We start from the raw sequence: 18,490 nt of genomic DNA, 5'->3' as shown, positions 1-18,490 counted from the left end.
GTAAAGGAATCCACCTTTCTTCTGTGATGCCTTCTTACCATGCTTACTCACGGTTAGCATCATTAGATCAATATCTGCATTTCTCCCCTCTCCTTTACTCTACAGCTAAGAATGCATGCTACAGTTTGGTGCAAAGATCCTGAAAAGAAAATGAATGTCATTTTGACATGGCTGAGGTTGACACTGACCACAGCTAAAACTCTTTTTAAACTCCGCTGGCTGTGTTTTCCTCCAAGTGAGACAGGGAGCCACTTTCCCCTTCTGTCCCGGCCTCTTTCGGGCCCTCTTCAGACCAGCCTGTTGGATTGGCTAATGCAAAAGAAGGCAGATCATTTTCTTGTGATCTGGAAAATAAATAAAGATTTATTTGAAAGAAAATAAATGAAGATTTGTCGTTAGGTAATTATATATTACAATGTTAAATAAATATTATTCTATTGGGAGCAAGAAGTAAACCTGTAGGAATAGGCAGGTTTCCAAATACTGACATTAACTTCTGGTTCAGATTTTCAAAGCCCACTATTCTCCCTCCCACCATCCCCCTCCTGCCTTATCCTTAATTCTACCTCTTCCTAGCTCTTCACTGCTATACAGTGGAATCTCTGATGCTTCTGGCAACTTTGCGTTATTAGCAAGGGATGGCGCTGTGTTATTAGATTGCATTTTATTTCCTTCAAGCTCAATGTGTACCTGATATTGCAGGGCTCTCCCTATGGGTTGAGACTGAGAGATGCTGCAAATGGTGTGGTTTTATTACTTTTGCGGGCCCCGTTTCCTTGCAGCCAGGTGAGAAACCTGGCTGTGCCGGCTGAAGGACAGGGTGTGTTGCCTTGCCTGAGCCCAGCACCCACGGCCCGGAATGGCCGCTTTTGCTTGTACTGCAGAATGGCGGGAGGCACCTGCTCTTCTGCTGACTTCAGATGCCTGTTCCAATGAAGAGATCAGTAGGCATTTAGTACAGCTCTCCTGGCCTCTTTGCACCGTGGGTCTAGTTTACCATCGCCTCCTAGGGAAATAGGTATAATTTTCTTTTAGCCAGCTTTATATACAATGTCATGTCATATAAGACAAACATACGGCTTCCACTAGGAGAGCATTTCCAAAGGTCCCAGCCTTTGTAGAGTATTAGTGGATTGGGAAAGCTTTTACCTTGAGCATACACTGAGGCATGCATGATGCCAGCCTGCTGAGCCAGAAGCTCTCTGAGGCAAAGAAATCCATAGAACGTAGCTGATGATGCCGTACACTGCCGCATATCAACTCTGATTGTCTTAGCTAGCCTAGATAGAATGATCAAACAGAACAAAAACCATTTTCAAGGTAAATAATAATAAAACACACATTATGAAAATGAAAAACTACTAAACAACCTATTCTCCCTAAATTTGCACAGTCCCATTTGACATCTAGAGCTAAAACTTCATTTTCTTTCCATCCCTCTTCTGTTTCCAGTGTTCTGGGAAGAAGCCCAGAGCATCAAGCACTTTACTGTGTATGGTTTAGGATGCGCTCATTCATGTGCCACAGAGCATGGGGCTTTGAGTAAGAATTTAAAACTCAGAAAGAAACCCAATTTGAATATGGGCAGGACACTTCGACCACTTCAACTAGAAATGGAAATGCCCCAGAGAAGGCAAAATGCTGGTGGGAAGGGCTTACCAAACTCCAAGTCTTTGATGTTGCAGTGGAAGACAACTTCTCCATTCACCACGAGTTCCACCACATTCCAGTCTTCTATCTTCTCTAGGATGGCCTGGTGTCCATCTTTAGCCAACACAGCTGGAAAAGATGGGGAAGGATGTGGGTGCCACGGGGACAGATGAACCTGATATGCAGGTGTCTTCATGGATGGCAGCGACTGGTCTGCTCTCCAGTTGTTCATGGCTGTAACTCAACATCCCTGGTGGGTGCCCACCTGGTACTGGCCCCGATGTGTCCTCCCCTTTGCTGGGAAGCACAGCCAGAGACCTGAAAAATTTTGGTTTTGGTTGTGATTTGCCCCAGAGCCATATGATCAGCGAAAATATGAGCTTTCTCTAGGAATAGTTTTGAGCCTTTCTTATAGAGGTGATGCTCAGTGTTGGAGGGGATATACAGAATTAGGTAAAGTCTTACCCTGATGATGGAAATACAAACTGGTCACCTTTCTGGAGGGCAGTTTGGAAGTCCATACCAAAAGCCTCAAATGCCTCACAAAAATTAGAATTAGAAAATGATTCTAATCTCTGGCCCAGGAAATTGCACTTATAAGAAAGCTCCCTAAGGAAAAAATCAGAAATACAGACTTTTGCAACAAGGCAGACTTTTGCGACAAGATATCCTTTCTGTACTATTATAATAGCAAAATACTGTGAATAACTTACATGCCCAATAATAAGAAGATGGTCAAGTAAATGGTGGCAAATGCATATGATGAGATTTTATTTGGACATTTCAAAAATGTTTATAAATTTTTAATAGCAAGAAAAATATTTGTAATATAAGCAAAAAATCAGGGTGCATGTATAATATATATTAAAATGTGTATTCAGGGACTTCCCTGGTGGCCCAGTGGTTAAGAATCCACCTGCCAATGCAGGGGACACGGGTTTGATCCCTGGTCTGGGAAGATCCCACGTGCTGCGGAGCAACTAAGCTCGTGCGATACAACTACCAAAGCCAGTGCGCTCTAGAGCCCACGCGCCACAACTACTGAGCTTGTGCTCCTAGAGCCCGTGCTCTGCCACAAGAGAAGTCACTTTAATGAGAAGCAAGTGCACCTCAATGAAGAGTAGCCCTTGCTCACTGCAGCTAGAGAAAGCCCGCGCACAGCCATGAAGACCCAGCGCAGCCTAAATCAGTCAATCAATAAAAATATGTATTCAGTGCAATTAATGTGTATATATTAGGAAAAAAGAAAATATCCAGTGATTATGTCTCTGTGGTGAGATTATGAGAAACTTAAAAAAATTCTTTTAGCATATTCTAGATTTTCTATAAAAATCAGGGAAAAAAATTTTTTTTAAAGCTAACAGGCTAAATTTTTATTTTCTCCTTTGGAATCTGCATTTTGGTTATTACTTACATTCAACAGCTCCTTTCCTAGAGATCAGCTATGGGAAAATTGTTAGATTTATTCTCTATTGTGGAAATGCAAGGGTATATGGGTTTAGGAGAAATGATGTGCCTGGAACAGCCTGGAGCTCTGTTTTCTCCAACACATTTCTCCCCACGTTTCCTGATATGTTCACCCTATAACCTCAGTGTTAGGGTTGGTTCACTAAATCACCACCTTTGGCAGTCTTCATTCGTTGGTGAGAATTGTGGTTAGAATGGAAAGAGAAATCAGATGGTGGGCATGTTTTTTAAGTCTTAGCATTTCAATCAGTCCTACATGGAGAAAAGCAAACAGCTATGCCAGTTAATTGCATTTAATTACAGAGACAATTGCTGTTTCAAAATGTTGCCGTGTCCACTTCTTCTCTTTCAATCAGTTCAAGAACATCCAGCCCCAACTGTGAACATTTTAATTGCGTGATTTTAATTTCACTTCTGGAAAGGAACTTCAAAAAGCAGCTCAGCGAGGATCTCCATTAACAAGATAGTGCTCCTTGGGTACCCAGTGGTGGCCCTAATTGTCCCTGTGACTGACTGCTAACACCTCTCTCTACGGAACACCGGCATCTTTTTCTTTGGCATATTTATGTTATTGTATCCTATTTAAGTGTCTTGTGAGGAAGGCACTCAGTTTGGACCAGTGACTTGTTTAAATGAAGCAGTCCACCCGGTTTGGAATGGCCAGTGAATCGTCCAGGGAGGCATGAAGGCAGTTTGTGGGCAGAGATTTCTGGGGATCAGATACTTCCCCAGCAGCACCCCCTCTGGAGAGGGGAGTTATAGCCAGAGAGGGAAGAGCTGCAAGCTGGTAGGTAGGAGGCAATTTGGCCTCCATGACCTTGACTTTGCATTGTCTGAAGACGCTCCTGGGACATGTACTTCAATTTGATTGGGAGAAATCAGGAACAAAACAGCTTCTCCATGCCCATCTTACACCCCACCTCTGGGAGCAAGGTGCTACCTCTATTCTGATAACACATAATGCCAGCTTCTCTAAATCCTGGGGGTTCTGGAGAGAAGGGGTGCAGGTTCCACCTGGGGCCGGTCCCTGTGACCAGGAGTGTAAGGGAGGAGGGGCTCTGTAGAAGGAGACCCGGGAAGGTGTGTACCCCACAGCCTGCTATGGCCCTTTCCCTGCAGAGCACATCTCACCAAGCCTCATGTAACATCTGCATTTGGGGTTTGTTTTATGAGAACAGCACTCTTTCGTGGCAAGGTTTACCTAAGAAATAGGGTTTAATCCACCGAATAACCCACCCTATGGAGGTGGCGGCAGTGACAAAAATGGGAATATGCCTCAACATCTGAGCAAATGAAGTCCCACAGGAAGAAATCCTCCTCAACAGAGCATGTCAGTCCTCATTTTGCCTTACAAAGCCCCGTGTCTCCTTCACTTCCCCCTACCCCGGGCTTGCTGTTAATATAGCTTGTTGAATAAACAAGCTCCTAATGGCGCTGGGCACCTCCAACAACTCTTTTGGACCCTGAGTGACGTAAATCTGAGTCTTATTAAAGCGATAAGCCACCTCTGAGACTACTTCATCTACTCATCCTCAGGATGCCTGTCCCCTTCTCACCACTCCAGGATGTGTTGAGTCCAGATGCAGGGCGGCCAGTGAAGGCTTAAGGGATCAAACCCGGAGAAGCACCAGAATTCCTGCAGCTCATCCAAATGCCACCTCTCTATATGGAGGACACATTTTTTTCCTATGAGCTGCTATGGGTTGTCTATTCAAAGAAAGGTCAGATAAATATACTCCATGCAACAAAGTCTTTGCAAAGGCAGTGGCTAAACTCCAGCATAAATCAACCAGAATCTGTAAGGCCACCCGCAGAAAACCTGACTCTTTGAAGTGGCATCTCATTCTTCAAGGGGGATCTGGGTGAACTGGAGGGTTATGGAAAAGCCTCCCTCTTCTCAGTACTGGTGGAATTGTGTGTCACCTGCAAATGATTTACATGTTCCTGGTTAGGAAGTCAAGGCAAACAGACAGGCATCTCCCCCTCCTCTGCTCGGCACAGATGCAAAGCCAATGACTATTAACGTGTGTAGCTAATGCATAGCTAGGGACAGGAGGATGGTACACAGGGCAACTCAGCTGAGTAAGGATGGATTCTATTCTTATGAGTCTTTTCCTTTTTAGCAGGTCATTTGGCAGACTTAAGTACAGCAGGCAAGGCACAACCATGGCGAGGGAAATTAACACTTCTTGTTAAGCGTTAGTTAGTTTAATTTCATCAGTATTGAGGCCATAGTCAGGACATTTTTGCTAAGCTATTATAATTCATGGGTAATAAAGAAAGAAATAAACGTTTCAGATTGCTTAAGGCATGGTAAATTCAGGAGAGATCAGGCATATTTCCAAAGCCAGCAGGGTTTCGGGAAATGATAAAAGGGCTATGATTTTTAAAGAAATGCACAGAACTCAGAGGCAGATTTTACAAATGAGAGCCTGCAAATGCACCACTCTGTGCTTGGTGTGATGTTAGTTGGGTCTAAAATGATGGGGGGAGTGTTGAACAGAGAAAGGGGAGCAGATGCTCCCTGCTTTGCTTCTGTTAACACCCCAGCATTTGTCACCAGCCCTCAGTAAATGTTGGCTGCCAGTATTATATGAACTACCATTCAGGGATATACAAAGCTAACTTTAAAAATCAACCACCTGCTGATACCTTGCAATACTCAAGTCTCCTTCAATCATAAAAATTCTCCCCTTGATCCTCTTAAAATACGCCTTCCCCTCCCCTACTGTGGGAAGAGCTGCCTGGGCTCTTTATTTCCTCATGTCTACCACTCCTTTACCTCCTGCAGTTGGAGCCTCTGCCCACCTTCTCCTGAACTTGCATCGTCAGAGGCGAAGACCCATTAGCACATTCAGTGGCTCACCCAGGTCTCCCCCACCCTTCCAGCAGATTCATGCGCTGACCTATCTCCTTTCTTGCTTCTTAAAACACTTGTGCTGGTAAAAACATATTTTAAACTCTAAAACTTTATCAGATTATAAATGTAATGCAGACTGATGAGTTCTTAAAAACCTTAAAAATTACAGAAAAGTAAAGGACACAGATTTAAAAATCGCCTATAATTCTTCCCCTCCCCCTCCTTTTGTCCTTTTCAGTGGAAGTGAGATCATAGTGTGCATAAAATTCCGGAATATGCTTTATTCCTTTAAAACAATGGCTGTGGCAATCCAGCCCCATCAGTACACACAGATCTGCCGTGTTGCGTTTCATGTGACAGATGTACTGCAATATATCCAGTCATTCCTTTCTCCGGTCGTTTCCAATTTTTCAAGATGACCAAGGAATGCAGAAAATCTTCATGGGCATGTTTCCATGTACATGTGCGAGTTTTTATATATTTATGAAACTGAGAAATGGAGTAGCTGGATTCTACAGTATACAGTTAAATTTTAAGACACTGCCAGGTTGTCCCCCAAAGTTACTGTGCCAACTTCCCCTCCCATCACAGGTCTTTGGGAACACTCTATGTCCTTCATCAACCATGGATTTATCTTTTTCTAGAGATAACTCCTGCTAACAGTTTGGTGCCTATTAGCTATTTTCGTCTTGAAATCCTCATCTCACTTGTCTTCTGTACCTCCAGGTTCTCTCCTACCGTTGCAGCCCTCAGAGGGACCACTGCCCGTGTCCTGTGGTCTGCCTGGTTCTGACTTTCCTTGCTTCTTCCAGTCTCACCTTCTGTGGTTCCAGCGTTCGCTCCACGCAGGTTCATTTTAACTAGTATTTATCAGTCCTTCAGATATGCCAGGCACAGTTCCAGACTCTGGGACAGAGCAGAGAACAGAACAGACAAGAATCCCGGAGCCCCTGAAGCATTCATCCCGGTAGGAGAGAAGGATAACAAGAGAAATAGGTGAAATATATGTTATGTTGGGTACTAATGAGCGCTAGGAAGAAATAAAAGAGGAGGGAAGGGAGATAAGGAAGAGGGAGGCTGAGGGAAGTGTCGACATTGTCAATGGAGATGCTCAAGGAAGACCTGTCTGTGAAGGTGACTTTTGAGAAAGACCTGAAGGCTGAGAGAGTAAAGAGAAAAGACCAGGGACTTCCCTGGTGGCACATTGGTTAAGAATCTGCCTGCCAATGCAGGGGACATGGGTTCGAGCCCTGTTCCGAGAGGTTAAGTAGCAACAGGGGGAGATGAGGTCAGGGAAGTCATCAGGAGCCTGGCAGGCCACTGTAGGAGCAACCAGAATGTTCTCGGAGGCAAGGGCCATGCTCTGACTCAGGTTTAATGGCATCACCCGGCTTTGAGAACATACTGCATGGGACAAGGTGGTCGCAGGGGGCTCACTGAGGAAGCCAGGGCGGTGATCCAGGCAAGAGATGACTGACGGTGGCTTGGGCAAAGAGGCCGAGGGTGGTGGCAGGGAGGTTAAGGCGTGGTTGAATTCTGTCGGGATATTTGAAGATAGAGCCAACAGAATGTGCTGCTAGACTAGATGGGGAGTGTGAGGGAAAGAGAGTAGAGAAAGATGCCTGCAAGGTTTTTGGCTTGAGTAAGTGAAAGAATGGCACTGCTATGAACCGAGATGGAAAAAATGCAGGAGGGACTGGTGAGTATTAGGAGTCTGGTTTAGATATTTTGGACATATTGGTCTGAGCTGCCTATTAAGCTTCCCAATGACAGTGAGAGGTCCTGACTGCAGATATATGATTTGCAAATCTTTTCTCCCATTCTATAGATTGTCTTTTCACTTTTTTAGTAGTGTCCTTCGATGCACAAAAGTTTTTAACTGTAATGAATTTCAATTGTTCTGTTTTTTGTTTTGTTGCCTATGCTTTTGGTGTTCAAGACATACTGGCCAAATCTAAGGTCATTCAGAATTGCCCCTATGTTTCCTTCTAAGAGTTTTTTAGTTTCTAAATTTAGACCTCTGATCAATTTCGAGTTAATTTTTATATATGGTATAAGGGTCTAACTTCATTCAAAAGATATTCATGTACATATCCACTTTCCCCAGTACAAATTGTTAAAGAGAATGTTCTTTACGCATTGAGTAGTCCTGACTCTCACGACAAAAGTCAATTGACTGTAAAGGTGATGGTTTACTTCTAGACTCTCGATTCTATTCCATTGGTCTATATACTTATCCTTATGACAGTACCACACTATTTTGATTACTATAACTTTGAGTAAGTTATGAAATCAGCAAGTGTGATACCTCCAACTTTGTTCTTTCTTGAGATTGTTTGGGCTAGTCTCAGTCCCTTGAAATTACCTATGAATTTTAGGATGAGTTTTTCCATTTCTGCAAAAACACCACCATTGAGATTTTGATAGGAATTGCATTGAATCTGTATACTGCTTTGGGAAGTATTGTCATCTTAACAATATTAACTCTTTCAATCCATGCACATGGTATATTTTTCCATTTACTTAGGTTTTCTTTGATTTCTTTTAGCAATTTTTGTAGTTTTCAGTGTATAAGATTTGCACCTCCTTGGTTAGATCTGTTCATATGTGTTTTGTTCTTTTAGATGCTATTGTAAATGGAATTGTTAATTTCCTTTTGAGATGGTTCATTGTTAGTTACAGAATTACAATTGATTTTTGTGTGTTGATATTTTTAAATTAATTAGTTACTTTTTGGCTGCATTGGGTCTTGTTGCTGTGCATGGGCTTTAGTTGTGGCGAGCGGGGGCTACTCTTTGTTGTGGAGCACGGGCTGTAGGCACGCAGGCTCAGTAGTTGTCGTGCACGGCTTAGTTGCTCCGCAGCATGTGGGATCTTCCCAGACCAGGGCTTGAACCCGTGTCCCCTGCATTGGCAGACGGATTCTTAACCACTGCGCCACCAGGGAAGTCCTGTGTGTTGATTTTGTATAGTTAAACTGTGCTGATTTTTTTTATTAGTTCAAACAGTGTTTTTGTAAACTCTAGGGTTTTCTAGCCAGACACTGACTGGATCTGGAGCACAGCCCCCTGAACCTCGCCTCCCATCTCCATCCTCTTAGGGAGTACTGTTACTTTTACTTTAATCCACCACCTCTCTAAGGCTGTCCTGGTCAAAGCTACTATCATCTCTCCCCTGGACCACCACAACCGTCCCTTGTCTCCCTGCTTCCATTCTTGGCCCCCTCTAATCTGTTCTACTCACAGCAGCCACAGTTTCTTTCCCCTGCCTAATACTACACAGCCCTGCAGGATCTGGCCCCTGTCCACCTCTCTAGCCTCATCTTCCCATCAGTTCAACAAATACACAGGTCATTTGTTCATGCTTCCAGCCTTTGCAGATATTAGTCCCCCTACCTGGAATGCTCTTTCTTCCTTTACCTGGTTAGCTTCTCCTCATTCTTTAAAGCTCAACTCAGATGTAATTCAGGCAAGTAAACCTTTCCAGATCTCTGTCCTCTCCCCTCAGTTATGGCCAGTGGCAGGTCCCACTATGATTACGCACCTGTGTCAGAGCCTTGGCACAGCTGTCAGTTAGCAGTTAACAATGACACAGTCACTTCAAGGACACGTATCATGTCCACCAGTGTGTCCCCTGTACCTGGAAGAGTGTCCAACACATATTACTTGCTCGGTGAAGGTTTGCTGCATGAATGGATGATCAAGGGACAGACTCTCTGCCATTTTTCAGCCACGTACCTTGGAAAAGTCACTTAATGTTCCTGCTTCTCAGTTTCCCAATGTGTAAAGCAGGGTATGTAATATTTTCTATCCAGGTAATTTGCATTTACTACCCAGCACCCAGTGGGCTCACAGTGTATGTTTCTTCCTGCTCTAATATTGAGGCAGCAGAAGCCAGAGGAAGATGCTAAAACATCCTGCAGCTGTGGGGCTTAGGGCCGACTTTCCAGAGGAAGTGGCACTCGGTCTAGGTCTGAGGAATGAAGGAAGTCTAGGCAGAGGGCACAGCCTGCACAGGTGCTCAGAGGCTGGGGTGTACCTGGGCGCACTCAGCTGGGTGGCCCTTTGGCGCTCAGCTGCCTACCTAGCAGGCCCTCCAAGCGGTAGGTGCGGTGCTTCACTGACAGGCCGACTGAGCTGTACGGCCCCTAGGGCATGATGACCAACGCGTTCCTGGGCATGGCCGGGCCTCCTGCCGGGGTTACGGGGCAATACACGCTGCTAGGCAACTGCTTTTCAGGCCCTTGGGAATGGGCGTGGTCGTGCATGGATGGGCAGGGCCATGAAGGGTGGGCGTGGAGCTCGAAGATCCCCTGCACCCCAAGTCCTCTGCCAAGTGCCTGGCGTAGGGACTGGGGGTGAGGAGTCTCCCTTCTTGAATGCCTGCACCAACTACTGTGTGCCCTGTGCTGGGGTGCAAAAAGGCCACTTGCTCTCGTCACCGGCGCAGCCCGGTAAACACGGAATTTCAACTTGGCACGGCAAGTGTTAATGATAAACAACAACAATAGCCATCGTTTACAGCTAGTTACAGAAAGTATGTGTCAGGCGACAAGCTAAGCACCTTCCATGTTATCTCGTTTAATCATTTTACCGTTTCTATGAAATAGGCTGTAATTTGTATTTACAAAACTGAGCGTCAGAGGTGCCAAGTAACCTTCCCAGGCAAGTCAGGCGTGTAGCATGGATTGGAAACCTTTGTCAGGTTTGCATAGATGTCTTTTTATTGATCTTGCCTGGGGTTTGTTGGGGCTCTTAAAACTTTGAATTTAAATCCTTCACCTGTTTTCGGAAAATTCTGAGCCATTATCTCTTCACATATTGCTAATGTCCCATTTTCTCACTTTTCAGGGACTCCAGTTAAATGTATGTAAGACCTTCTCAATGTGTTCTCACTGTATTCCTGCTGTATTCTTCGCACAGTCTCTTTTCTCCTGTGTTTTTCTCTCTTTCTTTCTTCCGTGCTTCTTTTGGGATTGTGTGTATGTGTGTATTCATGGATTGATTGATTGATTCATTTATTCATTTTTACCTGTAATCCATTTTACTAATTTTTCTGCAGTTGTGTCTTAAATACTATCAAAACCATTAATCTGGTTATTTCAGTTATTTATTTTTCAATTCAAGAATTTTAGTTTGGTCCCTTTTCAAATTTGCTGTGCCACTTTTCATAGAGTTCAGTTTCTTGCCAAGTTTTTCAGTTTGGTTTTATCTTCTTGATCATAGTAAAAATACTTGTTTTATAGTCTGTGTTTGGGGATTCCATTCTCTAGAGACCCCATGTGTCTGTTTCTGTTGTTATTTCTGCTAGTTTCTGTCATTTTGTCTTGTCTCCTAGAGTGCTTGGTTTCCTTTAATTGTGTACTGGACATTGTACTAGAAAAATTATTTGTAGAAATAAGTTGAGGCCAAGAAAGATGTTATTTCCCTCTATAGATGACTTTATTTTTCACTTCTTGCCAGGTCCTGGTGGCACCAGCAACCCAGGATCATCTTAATACAATTTCAGGACTTGAGATTTTCTGAGCCATCCAGATGGCCTGAAACGGGGCTGCAGTCCATGTGGAGGTTGGTTTATTTATATTTTTTCCTCATTTCTGTGGTGCAGTCTTTTTGGATCCTAGCCCAATGAGGATTGTAGATTACCAGGCTTCCCCCCCTTGGTGATGTTAGACTCCAATTTTTGTTAAGCCTAACTCTGCAAACTCCAAATTGCATCTCATCTTCTAGGTTGCCTATTCAATATCACTAGATAGTTCCAGAGAAAAAGTATCTCTAGTGCTATGCTTACTCTCATCCTCTTCCTGATCTTAATCCAGTTAGCTCTTTTCTTGATTTTCAAGAAGATTTAAAAAAACATATGTGACAGATTTTTAAAGATGTCTTACGTAGGAAGCATAGTCTGAATTAAACTACTCTACCGTTAACAGAAACAGAAGTTCACCCATTGAGAATTTCGCCGGAGTTGCATTGAATCTAGAAATCGATTTGGGGAAAACTGAATCTTTCTGATGCCTTCCTATTATATTGAAATACCTCTCCTTCATTTAGATCTTCTTCAATGTCTTTAAGTATAGTTTATTATTATCTGTGCATGGCTCTGCATGTCTTTTGTTAAATTTATTGCAAGTTTCTATTGTAAGTTGTGTATTTCACACTGTGATTTTATTGCTGTGTAAAATGAAGATGACTTTTATATATTGATTTTATATAAGCTACCTTGACCGTTTCTTATGAGTTCTATTAATTGTAGATTCTTTTGAGTTTTCTATGTAGACAATCATATTGTCTACAATGATAATTTTATTTACTTGAGTAAGCCTTTCTTTTTTCCTTCTTATTGGACAGGCTAGAACCTCTAGTGGAATGAAGAATAGAAATGATAATACTGCCTATCATCTCCTTGCCCTGATTTTATTTTAGTTTTATTTTTTAAATATTTATTTATTTATTTTTGGCTGCGTTGGGTCTTAGCTGCGGCACGCGGGCTTCTCTCTAGTTGTGGCGCGCGGGCTCTAGAGTGCATGGGCTTAGTTGCCCTACACATGTGGGATCTCAGTTCCCCGACCAGGGATTGAATCCGGGTCCCCTGCATTGGAAGGCAGATTCTTAACCACTGGACCGCCAGGGAAGTCCCCTTACCCTGATTTTAAAGGATAGAAAACATTTCCAACATTTACCTGTTTAGGATGATGTATATTGTATGTTTTTGTAGATTTTTGTCAAGCTAAGTTCTTTTCTAATTCCATTTTACTATGAGTTTTTTAAAATTATGAATGACTGTTGAATTTTTTGAATGTATTTTAGTGATTTTAATGATTAGAATGATCCTATTATTTTTATTCTTTAGGCTGTTGATGAGTAAATGACATTTAGATATCTTCTAATATTAAAATCCTTTGCATTCTTAGATAAACCTGAATTGATCATGGGTGTATTATTTCTTTTATATTCTGTTAGAATTTGTTTGCTAGTATTTCATTTAGGATTTTTGGATATATATGCATGAGTTAAATGGGCCTGTAGTTTCTTTTTTTTTTTTTTTCGGTACGTGGACCTCTCACTGCTGTGGCCTCTCCCGTTGCGGAGCACAGGCTCCGGACGCGCAGGCTCAGCGGCCATGGCTCACGGGCCCAGCCGCTCCGCGGCATGTGGGATCTTCCCGGACCGGGGCACGAACCCGTGTCCCCTGCATCGGCAGGCGGACTCTCAACCACTGCGCCACCAGGGAAGCCCGGGCCTGTAGTTTTTCTTTGTACGTCCTAGTCTGGTTTGGATATTAAAGTCACACTGGCTTCAGAGAATAAATAAGGGAGTATAGAAGAAGAGGGAATATCCCTTTATTTATTTTGTATACAACTGAAATGAGTACTTCTTAGAATGTTTGGTAGAACATGTCTATAAAATTTAATGTTCTTGACACCCCCCTTTCTTCCCCCGAGTGGGAAGACTTTAAATTATCACTTTGGTTTAAGATTTATAAGACTATCCAGAAATTTTATTTCTTCTTACATCAGTTTTAGTCAATTATATTTTTCTAAGAATTTTTCTGTTTTTAACCTGTTTTTAAATGTATTGCCATAAAGTGGTTGATGTGTTTTTGTTATCCTTTTATCATCTACTTTATTGTAGTTATGTCAGCTTTTTATTCATATTATTATTTATTTCTGACCTTCTCTTTTTATTTTATTGGTTTTACCAGAGACTTGTCTATTTTGTTAGTCTTTTCAAAGAATCAACTTTTTCTTTATTTAGCTTCTCTATTGTTTTTTGCTTTCTCTTTCACTGAGAGCTGTTTTTATCTTTATTACTTTCTTTGAGTTTACTGTTCCTTCTGCTTTCTTTGAGTCTATTGTTTGGTCCTCTTTACTTACTTTTAAAGTTACACTTAGCTCATCAATCTTGAGTCTTTCCTCTTTTCTGATGTAAGTATAAATTTCCCTCAAAGCATCGCTTTTGCTGTATCCCAGAGGTTTTGATATGAAGTATCTTTATTATCATCCTGCTCTAAGTATTTTAAAATTTCCATTATTATCTCTTTTTTGACCATGAGTTTTAGAATGGTATGTTTTCTGGATTTTGTAATATTCTTAGCCATTTTCTCTTTGAATAGTACTTTCCCCCCACTGTATCTAATCTCTCCTTTGTGAACTTCTATATGTATCTCTCCTGTACTTTTATTTTTTTATAATGTTAAACACATCTATTTCATGGCTTCTCTTTGAGTCATCTCTTTTCTCCAGCCTTTGTGATATTATTCACCTGTTTCTTTTATCCGCTGCTTTCCGTCCTGTGAGCCATCTCTTGTGCTGTTTGTATTTTTTGACTGTGAGCTCATTTTTAATGGAGTGTTTTCCCCCTGGGGGTTTGGTGTGTCCAGGGTTGTGGAGAGTGGTTTTATACTTGATTCTGCTGAGGCCCTTCGGATCTTACTAACCCAGGCAATTTAAATAAATTATTGGCTTGGAATTCCCGCTTTACAGATAAGGTGTATACATTCAGATTCTACATCCACATGTGGCATAAGCTTATAATTAGATTTCTCATGGATGTCTTTTTTCCACCATCTGCAGCCCTGAGTGAATGGCCTGGTTCCTTAATGCTCCCCTGGGCTGATGGGGAGAGTGTTTCTAGTCCTTTTTAGAAAAGTGTTGGGACACCCCTCTGAGGTTCCTGTTTTGTGAGGGGTGTTTAGCTGTATCTCCCACCTTGGCTGGGCTGAGGTTACGTCCTGTCAACTTGCAGGGGTGGAAAAGCCCACTGTCAACCACTGGAGTCTGTGTCTGGTCCGACATACCTTTAGCTCCCACTCACTGCTCTGTTTTGAACAGCCTTTTTTTTCTGGAATGTGGGGATTTATTTTCTTTCTTTTGAACTTGACTCTATGTTTAAAATTTCCTTCCTCTTTGTGTGTATGTTTTTATAGGCAGAAGGGGCCCTTCTGTACCAGCTCAGCCTGCCATTTTGCAGGCTCCTTAAATATAAGAAATGGAGACCAAGGACAGAATCCTGGGGTCCAACGATATAAAAGGAACAGAAATAGAAAGTGAAATCCCACAAGGAGGTGGAAGAAGCAGTAAGAAAAGAACAAGGAGAGAGCTGGTCCTTAGGGAATGAGGGAGAACAGGGCTTTGAGAAAGGTGAGGCCAGCTTTTCCCCCAGATGCCATACTATTCATCCTGCAGACTCAAGAGGCCTCTTTGGAAAGAAAACTCAGAGAAACATAAAAGCAGGGAGACTGCCTGAATTTATAAAGGGAAACCAAGGTACTGGTTCTCTCTCTACCCCCAAGAAGAACTGCTTAGGAGTAATTTGGAAACTCGTGGTTGCCCTTGTGAACCTAGGAAGGACCCCTCCTTACATTTTACCTGAATGTACCAATGGCTACCTCTCAGGACCTTCAGAGACAACAAGGAGGGGGTGGCATTATTTTGCATTTTGGGGGTTGGCTTGCCTGTTGGTACTCTTCTCTGTCGCCTATATCTTGTTATTTTGGGGCCACGTGTGATATATGTGATCAATAAGAGCAAACCCAGATTACTTTCCTCCTGTTCCTTCCTATCCTCCCCATTGCTCCCGGAATATTCTTAGCCATTGTCTTTTTGGATAATGCTTTTCTGCATCCCAGTCACACAAATTCATACACTTTAAGGTTCGATTTGGGCTTCTATCTGAAGGAAACTCAGGTCTGGTTCTGTGGATCCTTGGGGCTGTGGAGGGGATGTTGCAGCTGGGAATATACCTGTGCAGGGTGCAGGAACCTGTGTGCACATGTACCTGTGAGCCTGCAGTAAGGATGTTAAGTTTTTACATCACTTCTAAGTTTTTGAACAGTGACCATCTTCTGTCATCTTGCTACAACCCTGGAAATGGGTAGTGCTGATATCAACATCCCCATTTTACAGGTGAGGGAACTGAGGGCTAGAGAGGTGAAAGTGACATCCCCAAAGTCACTCTGTCTCTAACAGCAAGCTAGAGATAGACCTGGGGCTCCAGTTTAGGCATCCCGCCTCTGAGCCTGATGCTTTCCCCTCCACTTCATTCTGCTTATGCATGTTCGTGCAGGCTTGAGTGGAAACACTCAACTCTACACCCAGGTTTCTGCCAACCTGATCACAAACATCCCATGAAGCCTCTCTGACCCTCACCCCCACCCCGTGGTGGCATGCCACACACTAGGAGAGACTAAGTTCCTTCCCCCCTTTTCTCTCCCAACCCCTGTCTTTTAGACGTCTGCCACTGCTGCTGTCAGACCTCAGAGGCGAATGAATTGTTGACCCAGCTCACAGAATTTACTACAGAATTTTTATAGCATTTCTGGGTAGAAACAATAGCCAACACCATCTTTCTTGGCATTACATTTTATTGAATACAGACTTACAGTCTTTAAATAATTTGAATATAGTGCTTTAGTTCTTTAGTCATACATATATTTCTTTAGAGCACAAAACTGTAACCTAAAATTGAAAGGCTATAAATACACATGTACATATCGCCATAAATCTAGAACTATTTTATAAAAATAGAACTCAAATATCAACTTTATATATTTTGGAAACTTAGCAATATTGTAAGGTGGCCACATACATTTTTCTTATGCATCACTGTCCCCCAAATGTCTGTCTCCAAGTTTCATTTTCCATCCCTTTGGGGACGCTTGGAACAGTCTCCTTTACCAGGATCCCCACAGAGATGCCCATGGCCATGGCTCAGCATTGCCTTGACATAAAGGCTCAGCGCCCCCACCAGTTCTTGGAGGGGGAAGACCAGCTTCCAGCCCCTTCCTCAGAGGGAGGAGGTGTTCCCTCCAGCCAAATGTCTGCCATCCACACATGGTTGATATCTGAATATACAGAGACAGGTTCCTTTCCCTATGCTCAGAGAATGTCAGATGTGAGTTTGTTTCTGTCAAATCAGTGTAGAAAGGTTGAAACAAACATCACTTGAACAATGCCTGCTGGGGTAACATCATCCTGACAGCAGGCACCAGTGCCCACCTGCTTGTGGAAAGCCCTTTACGCACGTGATATACAATCCTGACAACCTCACAAGGCCGGGACACTCTTTTCCCCATTTGATGATGGAGGCAATTGAGTCTCTGGGCTTTTAAGTTTCTTGGCCAAGGTCAGTGGGGCTGCCTGATCCCCAAACCAGAGTTCTCTGCCTACCCAGAAATCCATGGAGAGAAACCAGAAGAGAACTCGGATCTTCACTGTGGTCATTTGATGAGAACAGATAAGTGGCTTTGGGTCAACCTACAGCAGGTGGACAGCAGTTCCCCAAACATTCCCAGAACTCTTGGGCTGCACCTTTCCAGGGGGAGCAGGAAGGTGGACGTGTGAGGGAAGGAGCATGGACCTATAGACCAATAATTTTGAAGGGCAGTGCCAGAATCTCCCAGATCATCCAATAGAAATCTGCAATCTAAAACCAGGGGTTTAAGGAATTCACTACATTGGGCTGTTTGTGTTACAAAGTTAAAATGCCCATCCCATCTCAGCCCTGCCGGCTTCTATACAGGCCAAAGTGCAGAGAGGTGGTGCAGTGGTCTGAAGAAGGGACACATGCAGGGTCCCTGGGCCAGTGTGGAGGACTCAGAGTGATACAGAGCAGGATGGGCAGGGGCAGGGAGGCTTTTCCAGAAAACCCCGCAGGGAGCATGGCAGAACTCAGTGTGATGGGAGCCCAGTTCTGCACCTCCTCTGGACAGAGGCAGGCTGCCTCAGCTTTTTGCAGTTTTGATTTTTCTGGTTGCTTTCCCATAAAAATATGCCCCAGCAGAAAGTGCCTCTCACATCTCCTCCACGATCACAGCCTCCCCAGACAATCTCACCTCGGCTCTGTGGACTGTCTGCCCCTCTGTCAGGGCTGGCTCTTCATGTGGCCATTCCCTTCTCCCAACCCCGCTCTCTGCCAGCTGTGCCCTCAGCCCCCAGGCCAGTGGAGAGCCCTGCTCTGGGCTCCTCCACACGAGTTTTTAGGCAGAATCCCTAGATAACATCCTCCACATAAAGGAGCCCAGCTGTCCAAGGGTGCCCTGCTTAGGCTGCTGAGATCTGAAATTAACGTCACAGTGGTTTTCTTAAAAGCCTCTCAAGAATGAACAGAACAAAACAAATAAACAACAGCAGCAGAAAACCCCCTAAGCATCCCTCTCTCCTCTAAGAGACAGATCACCTATCAGGGCATGTTTCTTGTGAAGGCGGGTGGGAATGCAACCAGAAAAAATGCAAGTGGCAGGATCCCTGGGGAAGTGGTCCCTGCCACGTCCCCGGGGAAAGCAGGGAGCAGCAGCTACTCCAGGGCAATGGTGGACCATTTCTTTTCCCTTTTAGACTAGCCGGACCAGATTTTCTGAACTCACTGGAAGGCTGCTTCTGGGAGGCAAAAGGAGAAATGTGTCTGCAGGCCCAGATCATTATATTTTAAATTAACTTGTGCTCTGTGTGTGTGTGTGTGTGTGTGTGTGTGTGTGTGTGTGTGTGTGTGTGTGTGTGTATGTCGGGGAGGTGGG

The 18,490-nt window shown here is 43.5% G+C and overlaps 1 protein-coding gene across 1 annotated transcript; it reads right to left on the bottom strand.

Annotated features, from left to right (window-relative positions):
• Positions 1-941: 941 nt before the first annotated feature.
• Positions 942-10,157, bottom strand: CUNH10orf53 (chromosome unknown C10orf53 homolog). The gene is given in 3 exon segments (XM_024739034.1): positions 942-1,006; positions 1,660-1,779; positions 10,061-10,157. Coding segments are annotated over 3 exon segments (282 nt in total).
• Positions 10,158-18,490: the final 8,333 nt, after the last annotated feature.

The sequence above is a fragment of the Neophocaena asiaeorientalis genome, unplaced genomic scaffold (genome assembly GCF_003031525.2).
Source record: "Neophocaena asiaeorientalis asiaeorientalis breed wild unplaced genomic scaffold, Neophocaena_asiaeorientalis_V1.1 scaffold202, whole genome shotgun sequence".
NCBI lineage: Eukaryota > Metazoa > Chordata > Mammalia > Artiodactyla > Phocoenidae > Neophocaena > Neophocaena asiaeorientalis.
Note: the sequence above shows the minus strand (reverse complement) of the source record. Positions and strands in the feature narration are given on the sequence as shown.